General features: G+C 39.9%; 1 protein-coding gene across 8 annotated transcripts in view; it reads right to left on the bottom strand.

Moving 5' to 3' along the window:
• The window catches only part of LOC119648786 (prominin-like protein), a 198,019-nt gene that overhangs the window by 3,327 nt on the left and 169,595 nt on the right, over positions 1-25,097 (bottom strand). For 7 of the 8 annotated variants that reach the window (XM_038050628.1, XM_038050629.1, XM_038050630.1 and 4 more), the window contains one exon: positions 17,624-17,761. The exons of the other annotated variant lie outside the window; for it this stretch is intronic. In XM_038050628.1, the coding sequence (XP_037906556.1) occupies positions 17,624-17,761 (138 nt within the window). The remainder of the gene's footprint in view (positions 1-17,623; positions 17,762-25,097) is intronic. 8 annotated transcript variants of the gene reach the window in all.

The following is a 25,097-nucleotide window of genomic DNA, read 5'->3' as shown; positions in this document are numbered from 1 at the left end:
TGGAGTTAAAACCTAAGCAAGGGATGATCCCATCCCAATTCTATTCAACTTGACTCTCGAAGACGTCAGAAAATTACCAGACCTTGCAATTGACGCTGCCCCCAGGGCAGAGGTGAGACAGCGTCTGATGAGTGGCCTCTGCCCTGGACGAAACGGCAAGTCACAAAGAAAAGAGAAATTCTTATTCTCGCACGGGACAACATTGGACATGTCAACTAGCAACAGTCTACAACGCGATTTCAACATTCGTAACCAGCTTAGTGTTCAGTGTAAAAGCCATGAGAATTGTTGACTTTTTCCGTGGAACAGTGGTTGTTCAATGTAATATGTCTCGTCGATTAATTTCAATTTTTTTTCGACTCGACGATCTAAAACATACATAGAAGTCATCATTCCATGCCTCAAAATAGTAACGATCTACGCATCCTTCAATAAGATGTTTGCGTCGATGTCGCAACGTGCTACACAGAAACGTATTTTCTACACTCATTTTTTGACGATCGAATGCAGGTCATGGTGGACTGCCGGTACTTTCGTATGTTTTGTGTTTGTGTTGTCCTGTGACATCTTATGTGTTGTATTGTACGCATTGTGGTATTTTGCTAGTGGGAAGGTTCTCCGCACCGAGCTGATTTCAGTCAAGGCATTCTGGAGTGCTGTCCTAAGGTACTGGGTTGGCCCCCTTGTGGAAATTTCATGGTGGTTGTGTCCATGTCGCAGGCAGAACTCCGTGTGGGCTCAAGCGTGGAGTTGCGTTGTATGTCTCGATCGCCGTACTCATTAGTCGCGGCAGATGTGTTAGATAGGCCTCACATCCACTGGTAGGAACGCCGAGCCTCCACTCAATATAAACTAGCCCCATTGTGCCAGTCAAGGCGGGCCTTCGATTGTGGTCTACAAATCAACCCGTGTCTAAAGAGGATCGTGGGATTATGTCTACGCCGTAGGTAATCCCATTCAACCCCAAGGACCTTTATTCACATATAAGAAGCACGAAGCAAATGCATTCCGATAAAGGATCAATTGTTTAGAAATCGGCTTTGCTTTAAAAGTGTCCGGAAAGCTGAGTGGTTAGAGCACAAGGCTGTCGTACGGAAGGTCGCGCTTCAAATCTCACTGGTGGCAGTGGAATTTGTGTCGTGATTTGACGTCGAATACCAGTCAACTCAGCTCAGGTACTCACCTGAGTCAAATCAAGGTAATAATCTCGGGCGAGCGCAGTGCTGACCACATTGCCTCCTACAGTATACTGTAGTGTACCGCTACGGTTTTGAATGCAGTGCTCTAACACACTTCAAGGCCCTAATCCAATATGGATTGTTGCGCCAACGATTATTATTATTATTATTTAAAAGCTAAAGTAGCAGGAATGCCTAGGGGTACAATTGATTGGTTGTTACTGTAGTTATTTTTTTTTCAGTTAGCGGAAGCCAACCTGTATGGAAAATTTCGCAAACTTGCCTCTGAATGAAAAATAGTTCACACAGTGGATAAACGCAAAGCTAAGATGATCAGTAAACAGATGCAGCAACAACTTCAGTTTGATTTAGCAAAACATTAATCGCGCTTCGCCAGAATACGCCTCTTAAGGTGATGAAAAGTATAAGTGAAATAAAAAACCCCAACAAAACCAACGTTCTCAAGTTGACTAGTAGAGTATGATCTCTCCCTATCTGCATTAATGACCAGAGTATCGGAAGCGTTGATCAATTTATATATCTAGGAACGGTGGTTTGTGCCGACGGTGGCACCGAACTGGATGTTGCCCGACGCATAACCCGCATAAAACGCTTTTGCTGCCTTGTCTAAAATCTGCAAATGCAATGACCTCAACACCAAGAACAAGTTGAAATTGTTCTGTACTTTCTGTGTTGCGATATGCGAGTAGCATATGGAAAGTGACCCCACTGTCACTCAAAAGCTCCAAGTCTAAAGAATACCTATCTCCGACGTATCATCGAGTTCGCTGGTCTGATACTATTTCAAATAATGAACTTGACCTGTCACCCGTGGTTGATGTGATGGCAGAAGTTGCAGTGAATAGATACCATATTAAGGAGGGCGCCAATCCCATTGCTGAGAGCATTTGGCGCAGAACAGTGAGGAATAAGTGCAGGCGTCTCGGGAAGTCCTAAGGGAGTTGAAGCGCATTTCAACGAATAGCGAACAATGCCGCGTAGATGTGGTTGATGCACTGAAGAGCCACTATATAGTTCAAAAAGCCCACGGACCCTCTTCCCGCCCAACCGGACCGAGGGGCGACCAACCTAAGGATGGGCTGAAGGCAACATCCAAAGGCCCGCATCACAGCGATGATGCGTTTTAACGCGAAGTGTGTGCGACCATGCGAAAATGAATTACTACATCCCGATTGTCGCAAACACTTCAGCCAATGACGCGGAGGTTCTACACTACAGAGACATGGATCTTATATCGAAGACAGTGCGGATCAAGACTGAAACCCATTAGGTCAGATTGTTACCGAACAGGACTCTTCGGACTATAGCACAGGTTGCAAGGATAACAGCTTTTTGCATCTCCATGTATAGTCCAGCCCTAAGATCGAGCGTTTTCAGCGCTTTATGTAAGTTCTGCGGGACTAATCCCGTCGCTGAAATTATTACTGGGACTACTTCGATCTTTTGTAGTCTCCAAGTCTGCTTCATATCGTCTGCCAAGGGGCCGTAGATCCGGATTTTTTCGTGCTGTTTTTCAACAGTGTTCCGGTCCAACGGTACGGCTACATCGATTATAAAGCACACTCGTTCTACCTTCAGAAGCAGAACTAGATCGGGTCTGTTATGATTAACACTGTGGTCGGTGGCAATAGTGTGATCCCATAGTAGTTTGACCCGATCATTTTCCAAGATTCTCTGCGGAGTATACTTATAGTAAGGATGGTATGTTGCCACTAAGTTATACTTCAACGCAAGGTTTTGATGGAGAATCTTGCAGACAGAGTTATGACGATTGGTGTATAGAAGGACGGGAATGGCGAAGGTGTTGATTGCCATGATTTTATTTTTCCCGTACAGCTCAGTTTTAAGGACAAGATCCAGACGCCGCTCAAATTCCCCCAGCAACTTAGATTTAATTATTGCCACAGCAGGTGTTGTTGCTTGCAATATGCCGAGGTATTTGTAGACGTCGTCCGAACCAATACCCTCAATTCGGATATTATTTTGGCTGTATCCTTCGTTGTCGGTGTGTTTTCCCAGAACAATTGTTTTTATGCGACATTTTTCCAAACCCAACTGCATGCCGATATCCCTGCTGAACTGGATGGTGATGTCCTGCAAGGAGCGAAGTTGGTTCTCATCTTTGGCATACAATTTGACATATATATATATATATATAAAACAGGAAAGAAGTGCGAAATGAAACACGAGAAGCGTTAAGTTTAAGGCTGATGAAACACCATTCGGCAGGTATTATATGCACTAGAAAGTAGCTTGGGTAACAGCTCCCCAATATAATAAATCGACATTAGGAAAGAAGATCAAGTGGGTTCAGCTGAGATAAAGAAAACTGAAATAATGAAATCATCACATAAAATTTGCAAAGAGCATCAGGAAGAAGATGAAATCGAAAATATAACATAAAATGAAAATTCGCCTCGAATAGATTAACATTTCTGAGAAAAATATCTGAAACGAATTTAAAACATTGACTGTTTCTCCGGCGTCTTTAAAATTCGCAGCCTTATGCAGGAACTAAAGAGCAGCGCTAGTTGATTTTGACGAAGGGTATGGAAAACTCTTTAATGCAGGGATTTAAATAAAGACCAAGAAATAGCAATCGTAAGGCTAAATTCCTTTGAAAGAAAATATTGTAATAAAGTAGTTTGAACAGCCAGGAACGCTCGAGTTGGAGACGGAAGAGTTTAGGTCCCATATATGCTGGCACGCAAATTGGAACACAGGTGTAAACGAATAGCAACAAGAGGATGAAAACAGATATTTTTCGCCTGTTCAGCTAAAAAACATCATTGAAATAGTCTACAATTTGGTCATATAATCCTTGCAAAGCTCAGCAGTAATGACAGAATTAATGGGGCAGGTTATTCAGGAAATAAGGTGTCAGATTTGAATGTCTTGTAGCCAAGAAAACAAGAGTTAGCAAGTTCTAAATACAGCCGAGAATAAGACTAATCCTGGTTCTTACAAGAGCGAGTGATACCGAATAACACGTGAATGTGTAAATATTTGATAATTTTGCCAATTATGATTCCAAACAAGAAGCTGGCTGTCAAGTAGCTGAGAACATTGACTGACTCACTTGAATACCTCTTAGATTCCATTAGGCAACGACAGTACACAGCCTGATCACAACTGGTACCATACGGTGAACACTGATGGAAATAAGAGATTCAAGTTTGATTATGCATCAGATTTTTCCTCGATGAAGCTAAATCAATTTACCGGAAGCAGAATTCTATAAACATAAAACCCCGAAATGAGTTTTGACTTCATTCGATAATCAAGTATAACCCATAATTAAAAATTCTAGCGATTTTGAACCCAAAGGCATACAAGATGCAACTGGCATCAAGGCATATTTTTCGCCGGGTCTGCAATAGACTTCGGCGTGTCAACATTTACTTGTATCATATAAATCTCTTATCGGAATATTGGGAGAAACAGAAGTCGTCAGATTTCTTTTCCAATACATAGAACTTGTTTAAAGAAAGATACTTCATAAACAGAAGAATTATAGATTATTATAAGTGATTAACCAACTGCGCCAAAAGAGTTCAACCTCTTTATCGACACTGAATCTTTGACCTCCAAGAACTTCCTTCAACGAATCCGAAAGATGATAGTCACACGGCGATAAATTTGGGCTATAAGGCGGACTGAATTTCCTCCAATTTGATTTGAGTTATGTGCGTCGTGTGAGGCCGATTGCAATCCCGTCGTTTTGCTTCGAAATTCAGTTTTAGTTTTGTCCAGTAGTTCACAATAATAAACAGAATTTATTGTTCGGGTAAAAAAATCCTCTGGTAATCCCATAACACGGTAGTAAGAATTTTCTCTGCAGTCAATCGCATTTTATTGGTGCAGCTTCATATCTTAGTCCCCATTCTTTGCCCGCTTCTTTTGATTCAGGCATACTGGTGAACTCATGTCTCATAACAGGGGACTATACTTCTTCAACAAAATGGACCTATAATCTCTGATAAATTTCCAAACGGTCGTTTTTTTTTATCAGGAGAGAAGAAAGCCGAGAAGCCCATTGTGCTGAGAACTTAGAGAATCCAAGTCCGTCTCTGATGATGGAATGCACACTCCCATAGCTTTAACCTACTGAAGAAGCAATTTCGTCGACGATAAGGCGCTAGTCTACCTCAAAAAGCTCCCTGACTGCACCGGTGTTTTCCTGTGTGATAGAAATACGAGTATGCCGATCGTGATTCCTATTTTCCACCATTTTGTGACCTTCAGAAAACTCGTACAGGCGAATCCAGGTTCATACCAAAATGTGAAGAATAATCTTAAATCTGAGCTAACTGCCTTAAAATATTAGCTATACCTACGTTACTTATATAGAAAAAGAGTGGTTTATTGGAGTGCGTGCTTGGCTAAATAATGAACAGTAAGTTAACATAAGAATGACTGACATCCCTGAATTAAAATAATTTGATTAGCGATCGACAAATCACTTTTGATACATTGGTAAAGAGTAAAGGTATCAGAAAAGTCGGTTGTGATGATTGTGATAACAATAATCGTTGGCACAATAATCCAATTGGATCTGCGCGTTGGGCACTTCATTCAAGACTGTAAGGGTACACTAGGAGATAGTGTGTTCAGCATCGCGTTCGCCCAAAATTATTACATACCATGATGTGACTCAGGTGCTCATTCACAGCAGAGCCGACTTGTATCCGAGATCCAGTCACGATACAAACGCCTCTGTCACCAGTGGAGTTTGAACGACGATCTTCTACTGTGTGGAAATTACGCCCCTCCCCGAATTTTAGACTTTCAATTGAAAAACAGCAGCCTCCTTCGAGGATATTTTATCGAAGAAAATTCGTACATTGATTATATGGTCTACAAACTGAATAAATTGTTTAGTCTGTCAGTATTAAAGACTCACCTTCCGCTTATCACTAATTCTAAAGGATCAATTAAGAAAAATTTAGTACACTACTGTTGGCAACCGCATTCCCCTTTTAAACGGCATATTCAGAAGAATGTAGATTGACCAAATGCCCAAATATGTACTTTGTGGAACTCACAAATTAAAGAATACCAGAAAGGAGCAGGTTGAGTCTTCTTTTTCTTTGAATATAATGCTTATTAATGTCTGATGTGATATGGTGATAGTGATGATATCTGTTTTAATAATTAAATTGAATTGAATATATAATTAAATATAACAAAATTTAGAATATTTCACCACTGCAATTGAAATTCAATCTATAAGAGCAATGGGGATTCGTAATCCTATCTGTGAAAGAAATTCCAATCTTCTATCAATAGAGATGCAATGACAATAGTTCATTAGTCGTTATGTTCGATAAAAATTCCTAAGAATTTCGGTGTAAAATTTTTATCTATTTAAGATGTCTGTGACGTTTTGAACGAATTCGAAACAAACGAATTTCAACTTTATAATAAATTAGCGATACAAGTTTATCCACCACACTTAAATTATCAAGCTTAACCATCAAATGTAGATCGATTTCATACAAACTGATTGTTAACAATGCAATATCTTAATCACTATTAGCACTTAATTCAATTTCCAATAAATGAAATTTAAAAAATTTTAAGCGATTCAAGCTGCCAGTAATAATCTGCGTGCCAATTTCAATAGAGCAACGATAATTTGTGGCCAATTACGAACAATCATAATTAAAAATTGCTAATAATGACAGTGACACAACTGCTTAGAAATAGATAGACAGGAACAAGATAGCAAAACTTAAAAGAAATAGAAAATAAAATAAGCCAAATCATATTAAGCGACAAATAATCACAAAAAATGGCTACAAAGAAATTTTGGTTTTAGTGAAATTAATAAAAAACAACATACAACAATTTTATTTCGATTCTATCGATAAAATACAAGTGGTGTGAAGTAAGAAGTAGTGAAGATTTTGGACAAAGGGGCTATTTACATGATGGGAGTGTGGAGTTTCTATTCAGGTCTATTCCAAATATGCGATAACCTAGATGTTTGTCACCAATCGAAATTTTCTAAATATTTTTAAAATTTAAAAATGTTTAATCCACATTCTAGTACATCGTTCCCGAAAAATATTAATTGAGCACAGACGGATTACTTGTCTTCCGTATCATTGCTGTTGGTTTAAGTAGTTTTCCGTTTGGTATCCAACTTCCTTCCCTCCCCACGATTGGCCAAGAAGTTTTCGCACTTTCTCGGAATTCACTTTATAATGAAAGTATACGATTTACCTTTTTTAGGAAAAATGCAAACTGTAATCGGGAGTGCATGTATCGCTCTTTGCAAAACGTAGTTTTTAAGTCCCTTTCGTCCTTTGCAGCGGAGAACATTTTTTGAGAATTTTACGAAGATAGAAAGATCCCTGCATTAGATGCGATGTCAGAAGTCCAAGCCGGAGTTTTTTTGGCTTTCTTAGTTTCCTTTGCCAGGGCATCATGATGTCACCGACAAGTGCGGTTCAAGGCAGAAGTATGGTGGACACGATATTAAGGGTAACAATATACCGCCATTTCTATTCCAATTTCAGATGCAAAGGGCATGTATCGTGATACGGCTTCCGCAAGCTCAACTGCCATAAACACAATCGAAGGATTTTTGGATGGCTAAGCTCCAAAAAGAAAGTGTACCAATAGTTTCCATGCAATTTGATAGCAATGGAAGTGAGAGGTAGATACAAATAAGAATGGCCATGTATGCAAGTTTAGTCGGAGCGAATATTGGAAGTTTCTCAGCAAAACTACTGCTACAATAATTGTGGTGCTTGTAGACATGCTGGTCAGAGCAAGAACGTTTAAAGTTAGTATACAAATATGAAGCCATATAAAAATGTTTTAGTGCAAAAGGAAACCACCTTATCATTTTTCCCCGTGAAGTCCCAGTTAAAGGGGAGGAAACTAGATGACAGATCTGGGCGATATAGGAATGGTTACTGAGAATGTAGTCTAATAATCACCGTTGCGCGACAATCTAATCGGATTTGGATCTTGAAGTGTGTTCATTCAAGACCTTATTACTCTGATTTTACTCAGGTACTCATTCACAGCTGAGTCGACTGTTATCCGATGTCCAGTCACGATACAAATGCCTCACACCAGTAAGATCTGAACCGCGATATTTCGCTGCGATAGCCTAGCGCTCCACTAAGCGATCTGGAGAATTCTATTTGTAAGCGCAAACGATCTTATTCTACCGGTAAAACCTTATGAGGTGTATATATGTATAAATATTTTAGATTTTATCGGATTTAGTCTTTACTGATGGCGGCGAGTTTACCTGTCTCACGGCTTCAAGTGAATTGCACATAAGAAACGCCTAGACGTCCAGGAAGTAAGTAGGCAAATTTTATGCGTTTTTAGCGACTCTTGTTAATTTAATGCAACTTATACCCTGTTGAGATAAAAATGCCCCTCTGATTTGGATATCAAGAACTAAAGGGGACGCCTTGAACAGAGATGCATTTATTGGCTACGGCCTTCGGTTATCGCACAAACACAAGGACTGATCTTTGAATGCGCGAGGGTCGTTAGTAAAATAAGATTCCCAAATCCATAGATTAAAAGCGAGTCATGTTAGGCGAAATCTAGCAGCATTGGCGCACGATCAGTGTCATCAGATGCGAAATCCGCGCTTTCAAAAACGCGAAAGGCGTTCATTCGTCGTCACCGTCAATTAACCGAAGCCCATGGAGAAAAGTGCAAAGCTGTTGAACATGTAACGGCCTAGAGAATTCACTGGAATCAGGTCACACGGAAATTCACCATGAATAACGGAGCGAAAGACTGTCACTTTCAGATGAGATTGCCGAAAAGGTCGAGAGCATACTGCTTGAAGATCCATGCATCACCAATAACGAACTTGATATGGAATTTTTAAGATTTTCAATAGCATAATTCACAAAATTTTCACCAAAAAGCCGACCAATGATAAGGTGTGTGCGCCGTGGGTACTCAAAATGCTTGCAGAAACGTGTCCAATGTTTTTACATCAATGTGGAGGGAACAAGGAAGAATTGTTCAGCTCTATCGTTGCGGACGACAAAACGTGAGGGTATCATTTCATTTAGTGTGTCAAATATTTTGACACACTAAGGAAACATACGCGGACGATTCAAAACTGCTGGAGAGGAAGACTGTCCAAAGGTATGAAGTTACTCCATGACAAGGCTCGGCCTCACGTCTTCGCTTAAAGCAGGAACTGCTGACAAATTTCGTTTGGAATGTCGTGCTCCACCTCCTTTACAGTCCTGACTTATCCTCAAGTGATTACTATGTACTTATCCCCAAAAGTAAAGGAAAGGCAATTTGGTGAATTGAACATAGAACATAGACGATTAGTTCAAGGAAGAGGTTATTCGATTCCTCAAAGAATTTTATTACGTGGGTATTCGAAACACGAAACAATGTATGTTAAAGTTCTTTGATAGAAACGACAATTATGTGAAAAATAGCAAAAGTTTCAAGCTATAATAAAATAATGTAAAATGTCACAAAAAATGGCATGTGCCATTGGAAACAACTCGATTTATAACAACAGTATCGGAAGTCCTCATAATGCCTGTTTTTCTCACATGTGCGTTGGTGAAATTATAATACTCATCTAACTCTGAAGTCTTATAATATTCTAAAATTATATACGACCATATCGTTGATCGGAATTTCGAGGTGAGAACTGGGAACGCATCGTTGGGGCATGTGATGAAAATCCAGGGTGTTAACGTGAGGACCCGGCGAGGAGGTCTTTTAGGACTGATTCGGAGACCACAATCAAAGCCCCACCATGGCTAGCATATCGGTGCTGGTTTATACTGAGAGCAGGCGATCTAACACCTCTACCCCAATTAAGGGGTACGGCACGATACCGTACCAAGAACATATCCTCCAGGAATTCTCCTGGAACATATACGCCCAGAGGGTACCCACGGTACCAGATAATCTCTGGTGAGGCTCCGTGGCTGGTACATACTGAGAGCAGGCGATCTAACACCTCTACCCCAACTAAGTGGTACGGCAAGGTACCGTACCAAGAACATATCCTCCAGGAATTCTTCCAGAGGGTGCCCACGGTACCAAATAATCTCTGGTGAGCCACTTCAGATAAGTGTCTTGCAAATTCGGGTGTGATGGCCCTCCGTAATGACAACTGTGAAATGTTGTTTTAACATTCTTATCAATGGCGGTGAAAAATTTGTATATGGCGGTAGCTTTGCTTCTGACGACAGAACCACCAAACCCAACACCACTCGACGCAATAACAATGACAGACCCGACTTCGCTATTTTATTTAAAACTGGAGATGTCGGTTTCCTATTACTAACATCAAGTTGAACGTGCTCTTCGCCAACATTTTCTCTAGTTTGCAACGCACAAGCAAAGTACGAGTAACCTCGCTCGTTATTCAAAGATACAAAGTGAGTACCTGCCGTCATTGAAGCCGGACATAATCTCAAAAAAATTACATACGTGGATATGATTTAAGTTCTAGATTGGATAAAGTTGCACTATCCCATGATGGCTAATGTGGGTCGACCTACAAACATATTTGCAGAACAATAGACAGGTTAAAGCTTAACGTGGAGTCTGGAGGAAGCTAGAACACATTTCCAGAAATTGATCACAATGGCGGATTGGCATGGTTGATAGTGATTAGTGAAAGACTATAGGTATATCAAGAAGGCTCCTATATATTATCGACAGGTATTTATCTCGAAATAGAGACATTCTTTTATATTTTGCTGTGAATTTTATAGAATCTGGACCATTAGAAAGTTTTGCTGTTTTCACCTTAAATAAATATCTGGTTGCAATGGATTTCTTTGTGTCAATGAAAAAAAAAAATACTTTACTGGTTAAAGAACGTCCATGTCAGCTAATGATTAAGTTTTAAAACAAACAAAAGCCTAAATATCAACAGAGAATCGAAGTCTAGGCTCGGATTTCCAACACATGCAATTGAACCGGGACATGCCGTTTTTGTTAACTTAGCTGACGCGAGGCTTCAGGCGGCACCAACTGCTGAAGTTAAAATCTTATCCACAGACAAACATCTGCCTCCAGGTAAACAGTCTACGGACATAACAACTTCAGACAAACCCTAATCTTCTGTGAAAAATCCTACGAAGCATACGATAAGGGCAGCATCTCTTAACGATGCAAACTAGTAGATCCAATCGGTCGTAAATCGCCAAAACCTCATTTGCAGCCGAGGCAATAAAGCTGATGGATGAGTTTTACATAGCAATATCAATCTTTTATTCTGCAATAGTGGGCGATGGAAACAGCCTAAAAGGAAGTCCCTCTTAGATGTAAGAATTGCATCATTGCAAGATATCAAACTTTGCTCCAATTTGGTAGGTATACTCAGCAAAATGTTACAGAAAAACTCTAACAGTTTGAACGACTAAGCCCAAAAGATTTAGTGATTACTAAACATTAAGTGGAAGGGACCGTTACCAACCATTACGGTTAGCCATTGTTCAAAAAGTGTTTTCTATCGTTTTAATGTGCGAATTAGCAGAGAGAGTGTTACTGGAGAAATTAGGGTCTTAAATTTCAAGCATAGAAAGTGTCCCAAAACTCCAGGCTAACCGTCTATATCATGCAGAAACTCAGCAAGGACTCGGCGATTTGGGAGAATGGGAGAAAGAGGGCGAGATGGCTTTACATATCATTTGCAGATGCATGGCATCTTAAATCTTAAGAGTTTAGGAAACTTCCTTAAATTTACGAAATGTCGTACGTTAATAGAGTATCAGAGGATAGTGGAATTGGACAAATATGTGAGGCGATTATTCCGGTTCCATCAACATACACTCTAAAGCAAAAATATCCGCACCAAGAATGATAAACTTTTGTTGCATTCTTAACAGTGACTTAACTAATTAGTTTTTGAATCATTTTATCTTAATTTGTAGCTAATATGCTGAAACTGAAGTGTAATCGTGTGCATTAGATCTGATTCGTATCTGCACTTTCTATTGACCAGTAATGATTACCATCCCTCAGGAAGGGAATTTCAAATCTATAAGGATATCAACCAATAAGCGAAGAAAGTCATCAATCTTACCCGAGTAACATACTGCGATGACGAACGAGATCAAGTTTCGCTAATTTAAAAACCAATATCAAGACCAGTGAATGACGTTCGAGATACCCAGAATGAGGAGATGGAGCCCAACACTCTGGCTTAGTGAAATACTCCTTCCATATGGTTATTGGGACTAAGTACAAGTTCCGTTCAATTCAGTGGATACTTCAAAACATGCAAATTTTGGAGTATTTTCCAAACAAATGCCTTCGCGCCGTCGCTTTGATAAGAACTGTGTCATCTACGCTATTTGGTTGTTCATGTAGAAAGATCGCTTTTCCACATTGTCTTCTTCGATCTAAAATATAAAGTATAGTATAAAGATCTAAGGGCTTTCTATGTATGTGCCACATAAACTTATCTGACATGCACTGTGACAACATTTAACGCCAGGGGAACTAATTCACTGGGTTTCCAAGAATAAAGTTCGAAAAATGGAAGATACCCCGAAACGGTCCTCTCTAGCTTCCATTATTGAGTGACTACGAAGGATAATAAGCACACCTTTAAAGTATAGCATGTGTCTCAATGGGGTTTTCAGATTCGGCACTGCAATCGTTAATAAATTCGTGAATGATCCACGCTGATTTAACACCTACAGTGATACTACCAAGTCCTATTCTCACTTCGGTCTTCCAAGTTGAAGACTGACGACCTATTAACAGTATACTAACCGAACTACTACCACTATGTAGAACACAGCCATAGTTTCCACGATATCACCATGGTGAACAGCGTAACAACCAGCATCCGGTCTAAGCCTGCCTTAGTAAGGAGCTCTAGTCATTTCGGGTTTGCGCATCATCACTAATTCGATATCCCTGAGGAACTCAAGTCTTGTAAAGTAAGAACCTCGATTCTATGGTAAGACGTTTTGACCGGGACAGTTTTTATAAACTGATATGGGCACTGTAAGCCCAAGAAGAAATGGTACAATGGATGGGCATATTCCAACAGTTTTTTCACGATTGAATTAATTACCGATCCTCAAGGGAACATGTGCCTCATCATATAAGACGTCGTTCAACCAGGATTGATCATGTCCGCATTGAAAAATGAACTATATCTAGCGTCCTGACGCGCGTTCATACAACGTGGTAATTTGCAACAGTGGCCACTATCTTGTCAGAACAAAATATCCATATCGGACAGCAGGTAGTGGGAGCACCAGGCTCTCACTCCAACTATCAGTTTCGGTATTGAAAAGCTCCAGAAAGAAGAAATAGCATCAAAATATGTTGAGGCGTTAGAAGAATAAACCTTACAAACAAAGAAATGATACCAAGAGGTCAATAGCATCGTTGTGAAGTAGAGTCAGTTGAAAACCGCAATAAAGTCGGCGGCAGAGAGAGAGGCATCGGACTCGAACCTCAGCACAAGAAGAATGAACAATTTTACGAAAAGTGTCAGCAGGCCTGTGATGAGAAAAACGCTTCATATTCATAACTTCAGAAGCGACCTATAAGAGACAGAAAATTAAGACACAACGATGACAAGAAGAATATATATATAAATGACGAAATGTGCAAATTGAACAATAACCTTCGAAGATATAATGACGGGTGTGGTGGCAGAGATGCTTGCGCGTCAGTCTTTCGATCCTGATACCCTGGATTCAAATTCTGGTCGTCTTGGGTATTTGCATTCATGGTATCCTGCTGCTGTGAGCTTATCAGTTGCCTAGAATTAGGTGTAATGATAATGAAACTAAAGCAACTTAATTAACCCTGAGACTGTATGTATTATGCGATGTATATTTCTTCACAAAAGGAGTGAACAGAAGAAATACATATAATTTAAGATTCGCTCACAACTTGATGAAAAGGATAACAGCAGGATTCCATATTTCACAAGGACGTAGTGGAGCATCTTATTGGAGCCATAGAGATCACAACTCGATAGGCCCAATATTTCGAGGAGCCATTCAATGCTACCACACAATCACCGCACACCGAAAGAACAGAGACCATACAGACTCCTTCTACACTACTTATCTTGGACTTTGGAGAATCCTTGATTTAAAACGTTTAGAAACAACAAAACTCCGAGTGTAAATGGAATATCTGCGGAGCTACTAACAACAAGGAGTACGGGAATGACGACCAAGCTTCATGAGCTCACAAGCACTGTTTGCTCTAACATCGAACTTTGCTGGGATTTTTCAGTGAGACAGATATTGTAGAAATGTTGAGAATATAACCTTGATATCCATAAAATTTTCATTGACTTCAAACTTGCATACGATAGTATTGACCATTCGGTATTGTACAAATCAATTGTCTGAATTTCAGCGAAACTGATTAGACTCATCCGATGACAATGAGTCAGCTTAGCCCTCAAGTAGAGATGCGAAACCAGATATCAACATGTTTCGGCACAGACTTCGGATTAAAGCAAGGCGATGGTCCCAACATTACATCATATTAGTCTTGAGTAAATAATCTCAAAGATGCTAGTGGTTCTAAATGATACGCTACAAATCATTTCAGATAGCGGCCTATGCAAATGATATAATATCCTGGTACGAACGCAAAAGCTGGCCTGGTGAAGCATGATGAAATCGAAGAAGAGAAAACCAAAACCGTGAAATTGCCAATCAGACAAAACGCGACATCAAATGATTACGACTTCAAATAAGTCGAACGTTTCGTGTACTCAGGCGTAAGCCTCACAAAGGACAACAACGAAATAGACCAAATCAACAGGCGGATCATTCTTGCCAAAAAAATATTCTATTGGAAATAAAAAAAATTAAAGTGCACACTAGAAAACAAAGCTGCGGTCAGTCCTGTGTTACGATGGACGATGAGATCGAAGAGTAAAAAATCAATGCATTCGAAAATGGAATTCTCAAGAGAATCTTAGATTCAGTGAGGGTGGACGGCGGATAGGGAGTGAGATATAATACAACAGTGAGTTGTACTTATTATACGGGGAAACAGAAGGCGCCATCCATATTGGGATTCGAAAGTTCCAGTACGCAGCCCACGTAGAGCGTATCGACGATAGAAGAATACCGGGCGGTAACTCAAAAGCAAGGTGGAATCTCAGCGGCAGCTTGGAAAACACTGAAATAGATGGAAAGACCCTGTAGAGAATATAAGTTATATGCTGCTCGGTTTCTAAAATTGGAGTACGCGGTCATTCCATCGAGAAGAGTGGAAACGAAGACGTCGGCAGGCCAAGAACCTGCCACTGTAGCGGCATACAATGTTGCGCGCATAGAAAATTTCCTTCGTGGCGTTACTATGGTTATTGAAACTGTCCCAACTACTCTGGCTTGACGTAATCTCGAGGGGAAACTTCACCGACGCACGGACCAGATACCTATGGACGTGTTGATCAGAAGGCAGAATTAAAAGTGGATAAGTTACATTTTAAGAAACGGCGATAAGTCCATTGCATTCAATGGAATCTACTATCTTAGAGAGGTCGACGGGTGAGGCATCCAAGGAGCAAATAGCGCAGACAGTTGAGAAGGAATACAGCTTATTGGGGAGACCTGGAGAGCAACGAATCATATCTTCATGAAAAGACAGAGATGGCGCTAGGAGACAGCGACAACCACATATATAAGATTCACACTAGAATACCTTGTTCTGCTGCGTCGAAAACCTTTACCCCCCAGAAGGATGTAGGATGGACTTTTGCGTAAAGAAGTATCTGTTTAGCCCAATTTGCAGACGACGTCAGCAATAATGATGTTCTCGAGTCAGGGATATTTCTGAGTAACTCGATATGAGAGAGAAAAGTGCTCTGACAAACACCATACTTGGATTGAGCCACCAGTTCCGAACTGGTACTGTTGTAGTTCTTACTGGAAAAAAGATAATTTTGGAAACTCATAAAGTAACTATTGGAAAACTGAGTATAAATGCCGTTTTGCAATCGATGATCATGTTTGTGAAAACCTACTGATGGCATACAGTTGCAGTTTTCTACATAATAGAACAAGGGATCAGATAAGAGTCGTCACTGAAAGAAAATGCTGGGTGCTTTGGCTAAGCGTGGATAGATCCTCGAAAGATATTTGAAGTTATCAATTAAAGGAGCTAATGTTAACACAAGGGTATCACTAGGATAGAATTGACATTAGTCCACTAAACTAAGGCTGCTTAAACGATGTATGTTGATGTTTATGGTTTCTATTCTAGGTTGGCGTGGTTACATAGCAGGGTTTAGGCTTTTGTTGCGTTCCTCGCAGCATGGAGAACTTGTGTGGCGCTCACATAGATGTGACCCTTCCAAGCATGCAGTTATGTGTTATTTATGTAATGTTAAACACAATATTTTCGATTGAAGTAAGATTCTGCTGTAATCGTTCATTGCATGAGTAAAAGAATAACTAACTGTACATACGATGATGAAAACTGAAATATCAAACAAAGTGGAAACGGTAAGTGTGCTTTGCATCGGTGAAAAGAAAAGCATGATTATGGCCTTGTCAGGTCGTTATTAGACTTCGAAAATGTAGATATTAGATTTCAAAATTCAAAAGATAAAGGTCTAAGAGTGGGGTTTAATTCATGAAATTAGGAAACGTCAAATGTGAATTAAATAAAATTTTCATAACAACTAAAGTAGAAATCAGTAAAGAACTATATGTGAAAACGTAAAGAAATTGACTAATTTTCATCATTTTTTCTTATTCTTACGTGATTGAATAAAATTAAACCACCTTTTTTCGTTTCGTTTACTTTCGATTGTTTTTGTTCTTCGAAATATTGTTGCCAAAACTGTTTATTTTGCCGTTTTTGATTTTTGGTAAAATTTTAACTAGAGCACACATACACACTGAAATGTGATACCTAAAAGAAACCATCCCCGGACAGTGCTTTCGGCCTTGTATCAGCCCTCAAGTGACTATGATGTGACGAAAAATTGAATCGTGAACAATTAGTAAAAATTGTTGATACAAAATTGTTGTTGTTATTATTAATTTCACGTAAAAAGTATCTACTATTCAATTTGGTATTTGCCCAGTCGGTACATCATATGTAACAAACACAATAAAAAGAGAAAAAAGAGAGAAAAATATAAAAGCATAAATCAGTAAAATACTAATTATAAAACTTGGTAAAATATCGAGGGGAAATAGAAGGAAAGAATAGTCAATATTTTTGCTAAACTACTACATTGAAAATTTACTTTTAAATCTTCAAATCTACTAAAAGCCTTCTACGCAAGTTTCACCTACTTGAACGAATTACGATCGAATTTTAATGTATTCAAATTTAGTAAGAAAATTTTGAAAAAGTACAACACGTTAGTAATTAATAGAGGAAGGCACTGGCAGATGGAAAACAGAAGAAAAGATGAAAATGAAACTTAAAAGATCTCTTACTTTGGTGCCATGTCGTTGTACCGTGTATCACGGCTTGCTGGAATGCCATGCGATGATCCTGAGTCCTCATAGTAGTCACGTCGGTCGCGTGACCCGTGTCTACGATTTTTGCCCTTTCGTCGCTTATTTTTAGGTCCACTGTAAAAGATAATGTAGGAAATAGAAGGACCACAAAACGCAGCGTGCATGCATGATTTAAATTGTTTTCTTGTTCGCATGAAATTGGATATGAAATTTGCAAAATTGTATCTAATGTAAATTTACAAAGTGTTTATGTTACGGTATACTATCGAGAAACCCTAACTGTTTTGTGATGGTTCCGACTTTGCTGATTTTAATGTTACTATTTTGCCACTTATGATATTTTAATTTAAGTCATAATTTTAAAATTTAAGGAGTACCCAAATTATGGCACACTAGTGAGCAAGGTTCGATTGCCTTCATTGACAGTATTCCGTCTTCCGAGGTACACTCAAGGTAAACAAGCCTTACAATGTATCAGCTGTGGTCATACCATTTCGACTCTGCAAAGAATCTCAGAGTTTACTCATTAGCGATATCAAGTGTTTGTCTACCTAGATGACTTGGTACTCACTACACAAAAGAAAACTTGCCTCACTTAAGAAGTATGGAATTGTTCTGTATGAATTGGTTTACTTAGGAGTGAAAGCGGCTGAGTGCTTTTCATGACAACAGCCGCTCAATGATGTTTTTTGTCATGAACCAACGAATATTTTTGAACCAGTATTGTTGGAGGTTGAACTAAATTCGTTTCGTCCAGATAGAGGCACGAAAAAGCGAGAAAAGCTTTTTATAAGCACCACAGATTCTTTTTTTTGCTTCATAATACCTTCCTTTATGAAACTTGCCGGTAGAAATTTTGTTTTCTATCGTTTGTTATGTAGTAATAAAAACGGTCTAATCCATTCATTGCTTTCCAAGGCAAGAAATTTTTCAATTGTATTTGAATACATAACCCCGCTATGCCCCTTTTTTTCTCAAAAATTCATTTAGGACACAGACCTATGTCGGAAACTTGGAAAGATGGTACCATTCAATTCGCTAATAAACGAAAGTAAAAAAAGACGTCCTCTTTCTACGCCAAAACCATTCGATTCCCAATGTATGTTTCTTCTTTTTCTTCAGCCTTTATCCCGTTCACAAGCGGGGTCGGCTCGACGTGACCGGTTTCGCCGTTATCAAATACCTTATCAGAATGCAATGGCGAGACTCTTAAATCTCCATCCAGCGTATCAAGCCACAATTGTTTCGACCGGGCAGACCAATCTTGGCAAGTGAATTCTCGTTAGCGCGAATTGCGTGACCATACCATCGAAGACGCCTCTCTCACAATTTTTCCACGATCAGTGCAACCCCATAACGATCGCGGATATCCTCATTTTGGATGTAAACAAAACGTGTCACGCCACTAGTCCAATGCAACATCTTCGTTTCCATTACCGCAAGACGACGTTCATTGTTTTTTATAATTGCCCAACACTCAGAACCATAGAGAGCGACAGGACGGACGACATTGCGGTAAATTTTAGAATTGAGACATTTGTTGATACGTCAATCACAAAGAACACCAGTTGTGGAACGCCACTTCATCCAGGTTGCGTTGATGCGTGAAGCAATTTCATAACGCAGTTCTCCATTGGCTGATAGCGTTGACCCGAGGGATTTAAATGGCTCAGTTATGGGCATATCACTGCCGCTGACAGTGATTTTGCCTGTTTCATGGGGATCGGTCGTCAAAAATTCAGTTTTATTTAGATTCAATCTGAGACCATGTTGCGTGAGGCGATCATTCCATTTTTGAATAAGTTGCTCGAGATCATTTTTGCTAGTAGATGCTAGGAAAACATCATTTGCATAAAGCAGTGTATAGGGCGCTGGACGTTGGATATCCTGTGTGACGGTGTCCATAACAAGAACAAAGAGGAGGTGACAGGGCGCTTCCTTAATGAACACCAACAGAGACACGAAGCGGTTTTGATACACCCGCCATACTTTGAACTTTACTTTTTGGATCGTGGTAGAGCAATTGAATCCAGCGCATGCGTTCTTCTGGCACCAAGTGTTGTCGTAAAACACAGATGAGTTTGTGTGGTACACAGTCAAACGCTTTCTCTATGTCCAGAAATGCAATGCGATGCTTCTCACGGTGTATTGCATCATGCTGGATGACATCAAACATAAATAAGAACAGGTTGACTAATTGGCATGACGAAAGTTTGATAGTTGGCAATGGAAGACTTATACCAAACTCGACAAGGCGCTTATTATCTTAAAGGTGCAGCATCCAGCGACCCTTTGGAATGTGTGGAGATGGTATTAGCAAGTTGTAGTTATATTTCTACGATTGCAAAGATAACAGGAAAACTTTAGAAGCAGCATCAGTTCTTTTGACCTGCCAAGATTAATTTGGCTTTCGAGGCATGGAAAATAAATCCCTTTTCGGCTTTGTTATGTATAGTGATTCAAGTCGATATAACATAGGAGCAGGACTAAACCAAAGGCGAAGGAGATAAATAAAGTTCTGATAGTGTACATATCAAGGAAGCTTACTTAGGCTCAACGGAGCTATATTGCCACCAAGCAAACATATTTAGCAAAGTTAAAAATAGTGCATAAATTTGGAGCATATGTGAAACGCCAAACCACGGTAAAATGGCGGATGACCGAATTAGACCAGCGTAGTTAATTCAGCATTTAAGTTACAGGGATTTACGTACATTATAATACATAGAAAAGGCTCACGACATCTTATCCCGAATGTCAGAGATTCAAAACAATCCACTGCGAGAAAAGGATCTTCTAGATATTCCGTACGAATCTAGAATGAATTCATTTCGGAATATACTTTATGAGTACATATCAGAACACATCACCATAATTTTTTTTTTCGATTTTTCAGTTGGGTTATCTCTGAGATCCGATAGCTGAGTAGTTAGAGTGCAAGGCTGTCGTACAGAAGGTCACGCTTCAAATTTCATTAGTGGCAGTAGGATTTGTATCGTGATTTGACGTCAGATACCAGTGTGAATGAGTACCTGAGTCAAATCAGGATAATAATCTCGGACGAGCGCGACGCTAACTACATTGCCTCCTACAGGGTTCTGTAATCCTGTAGCGTACCGTCACGGTCTTGAATGAAGTGCTCTAACACACTTCTGGGTCCTGATCCAATATGGATTGTTGCACCAACGATTATTATTATAATATTATCTCTGAGAACGGGTCCTTGAGATAATTCCCCCCTTTCAGACACCAGCACTCCTTTCATTTGCACCCAGTGTCAAAACTAATATGTGCCTGAAAGTACTATTCGAGACCTTCCATTTGATACCTCACACGGGTATATTCGATGAAAAAAAAATTTGTTTAGGAACCCCTTCCCTTAAGTCCAACATGGAACAATGTAGCTCACTGGGTATGTGTGGATTCACAGTTCCAATCTTTCTATCACGTATAATCGCCTCTGAGAAGAGTGCGTGTGATAGACAGATAGACAGTGAACCCATTTTTAACAAGGTTTTATTTTCCACAAACCCTTAAAAATCGTTTGGCTCGACAAGGAAATCACAACTACGGCGTAGAAGTACATATCGGCATGAACTTTGAGGTTTGTAAACAAATCAGATAGCATATCTTCGAGACGAGTGAGAACGTGGTGTGTGTAGAGAGAATTTGACTGCGCAGATTCAATTCCGTGAGAAAGAAGAAAAAAGTCGACATTTCTAGACCCTGCAGTTCAGCAGAATTCCCTTCGTACGAAAAAAAATAATGGCTATTATTGGAGCAACAACTGGTGGCGTAAAATGTCATGTCAGACTGAAATAGAACCAAGATTCTCAATCTTCCTATTTGGATTAATGGACAGAACATCGAAGGCATCAAATATTTTTTATAACTAGATAGCGTTCTCTCGGCCGACGGTGGCACCCAACTTGATGTTGCACGACGTATTAACATGACTAAATCCGCCATCCGCGACATATTAACATGTCCAAATTCAATCTGGGAATACAATCTCCCAACAGAAGCATCAAATTAAGATTATTCAACTCAATTTTCTCTCTATGTTACTATATGGGAGCAGTACATGGAAAATGACCGGGGTTGAAAATTAAGGAAATTACATCTATCTGTCGATCAACGAGGTCTACTAAGATTGGAGATAGACTGCGAAATGCAAATAACGCAAAGGATCATAAACACGCGATTCTATTAATAGGGATGACTACGTTATTTAAGTAATTATTCGAGGAGCATATTAAAACTCCATAGCAGTTCGTAACCTTTTGAAACTGCGATACTGGATTATAAATAATGAAAGGGTAACACTTGATAAGATACATTGATGTCTTACGTGCGTTAAGTATACGAACCAACGTACACAAGAGTTAATATCTGCCCGCAATCCAGGCCATATCACGTCTACTTTTCTTGCACGGTAGTGTGGACTACATATACCAGTTAATTCAAGACAATAATGCCAAAAGGTTCAACGGCGGCTCTAAAAGGATCTTTTTGCATTTTCTTTTGTATGGTGACCATAGCTGTACATTTAGAGCTAGTGAGCAGTTTAACAACGAAAGTTTTTTTAGCCGCCTTTAAAAACAGCAAGGAGAGGATTATATGCCAAGATCTACAGTGTTTAGGAGACCAGTTTTGTTGGAGCAAACAACCGGGTATCATATCGACAAACAAGAAGGTCGCAATGTTGTCGGGAAAAGGTAGGGTAACATGATGCTATACTCCTGTTTTTACTCCATATTTGGCAAAACGTCGTTTGAAATGCATTTTCGACAAAGCACGAATAGTACCGACATTCGCAGAATTTACCCCCTGTATTATCCCAGGTTGACAGGAAGCCTGCTTATACCCCTCTCCAATAATCTCGACGGCTAACGAGATCTACAATGACATCTAGGACCTACGGTGCGCCTACTCACCATGTTGAGACCATTACGTGAAGGGCAACGCACTCTTACCGAGTAGCAACTCTTTTGGCAAAGTGAGCCATAAGGCAGATGGACTGCGTTGCTCATTGACAACTTAGGTGCCGCGTTCGAAGCACAGATTTTGGAGTTTCGCCAGTTTTATGCTCCCGTTTTGCCTAAATCTTCCAGAAAACGGAAAAGAGAGGCACGCCAAAAGGAAACTTCAGCCATTAAGGTAGGGAAACTACAGAAAAAATCTTGCCAATCAGAAACGTCTCTTCTGCGTCTATCAGGAAATGCAGAGGAAAAGAAAGGTACTGATGTCAATGCAACGGGTCTAATAGCCATATACAGAAACAGACCTATCCATATCAGACACCGTGAATCTTGGAAGGCTCCCATGATGGTGGGAAGTACTACAGAAGACTCAATAGACCCATATTGGAGATAGTAGACATTCATATTAGCGGTAATTGTTCAGCATATATAAGACTTCACTTGTATGTTTAAAAATATAAAGACTGATCAATTAACTCCTTCCTTTCTACTGGCAACAAGCCGGAAAAGTTGCATATTTTTCTCGCTTTAACCAAAACTGTGGCAACTGTACTGAATATGTTAAGGGAACTAAGATCTTCTACTTTAAAAATCCACAAGACCGAGAGCCTATGCCCTGATCTTAAATTTGGAAGAAGTAGCCATGCTGAGACAATTTTGTGCCCAAGACCTAGTTGCAGTCATCTTGCAATACCAAGTTGATGGTAAGAGAAAAAGCATCGTAGTTGCATCTCTGTACCTACCCTATGATTCTTTATATTCTCCGGCGACGCCAGAACTAAAGAATCTGGTAGCAAATGCGAACCCAGAGAAGAGAAACTATTTAATTTCATTACTTCAGCTGGCCTCATGACTGCCGACGTAGGGTATGCCTCAATGTGCATGGCGTCAAGAAGAAGTGAAATAATGGACCTAACAACTGAAAAATGTTAAAAGTTGATTAGGGACGCCGAACGAAGTCTCACTATCAGACTACCGTTGTTTCGCATTTAGTTTGACTATTGAGGGCAAACGGACCAACCAACATCAAACCGCACTGGTGAAACAGGAAGAATAAGGATAGGAGAATACAACTTTGAGACCATTGACAATTTCTCCTATCTAGGGTCCAAAATCACAACCGATAACAGCTACGATGATAAAATCCGCGCACGGTTGTTGTCAGCCAACAGAGCCTATTTCTGCTTACAAAAACTGTTCCGCTCGAAACGTCTCACCATTGGGTCAAAGCTTTGTACAAGACAATGATCTTACCAGTCCTCATGTATTCTTCGGAAACTTGGGTTCTTAGCAAGAAAAATTGCGAACTCTTGCCCACGTTCGAGAGAAGAATCCTCCGAAGAATTTTTGAAACCCCTACATGAGGATGGACGAGTCCGTAGCCTACACAATGACGAAATCTATGAGCGATACCATGACCGTTGTGGATAAAATCCGGTCCAATAGGTTACGGTGGGCGGGTCACTTAATCTCACCCGGAAAGTCTATAAGAGCAATATCTATGGTAGAAAAAGAAGACGAGGTAGACCCTTCCTAAAGATGGAGCAATGGCGTAGGCCAGGACGCCAGACAGCTTTTAGGGATATCGAATTGGTGGACCTCGGCGCAAAACCGGGATGTCTGGAGTTCCTTATTAAGGCAGGCCTAGACCGGATACCGGTTGTTACGCCGTTGATGATGATCGAGGGCAAACGGACTGTATCACAAACGCAAAATCTTAGGAAAACGGATTGAACCAAATTCAATGGACTTCATGGCAATAAGGTACAGCTCCTTGATAGACTAAAAATTCCTCTGGCGATAGGAGATCAATTCAACTGCAGGAAATCAACGAGGCGACTTGTGAATTTTAATTTTAAAAGCAATAAGGATGAAAATTGCCCAAACTTTAGAAACTCCGAGCGTGAATATAAGATGTTCGAACGGAAACTTTTATAGCACACTGTGAGGAGCTGGAACGCAAAAGAAAGATAAAGGCTGCGCAGAGTCCTTAATAGGGATGACACAGCTAAGTTGGACTCTTTTAGAAAACTGGATGCAACTTTCATGAACTCCAGAGTTGAGTCAGTGCAGACTCTCCTGGGAATACACTATCCTGGGGAATAGGCGACACAAGTTGGAGGGCGAGAATTAACGGTTCCTGGAATCCTCTAATACGAAGGTGTTTGAAGGTTTGAAAACTGCGAGAACGTTGGTTATCAGTGAAAAAGCAAGAACTGCTATACTATCATTTGAGTTTTTCAAAGTAACTGGAAATGGATGGCATCTATCCAGCAAGAGTATAGGGTACATAGAGAAACTTCTAAGAGATATTTTCTAGCATACCTTCCTACGTTCCCAACTCCTAACAAGAGGTTAAGGTACTCTTCATGCCGAAGATTGGGAACGATAACTATTCAAACCCAAATAACTTCACATAAATCAGCTGATATGTCTGGAAAGCCTGGTTGACCGTGACATTCACGAAA

The sequence above is a fragment of the Hermetia illucens genome, chromosome 2 (genome assembly GCF_905115235.1).
Source record: "Hermetia illucens chromosome 2, iHerIll2.2.curated.20191125, whole genome shotgun sequence".
Classification (NCBI taxonomy): Eukaryota; Metazoa; Arthropoda; class Insecta; order Diptera; family Stratiomyidae; genus Hermetia; species Hermetia illucens.
This window is presented reverse-complemented; position numbering and strand designations above follow the sequence as displayed.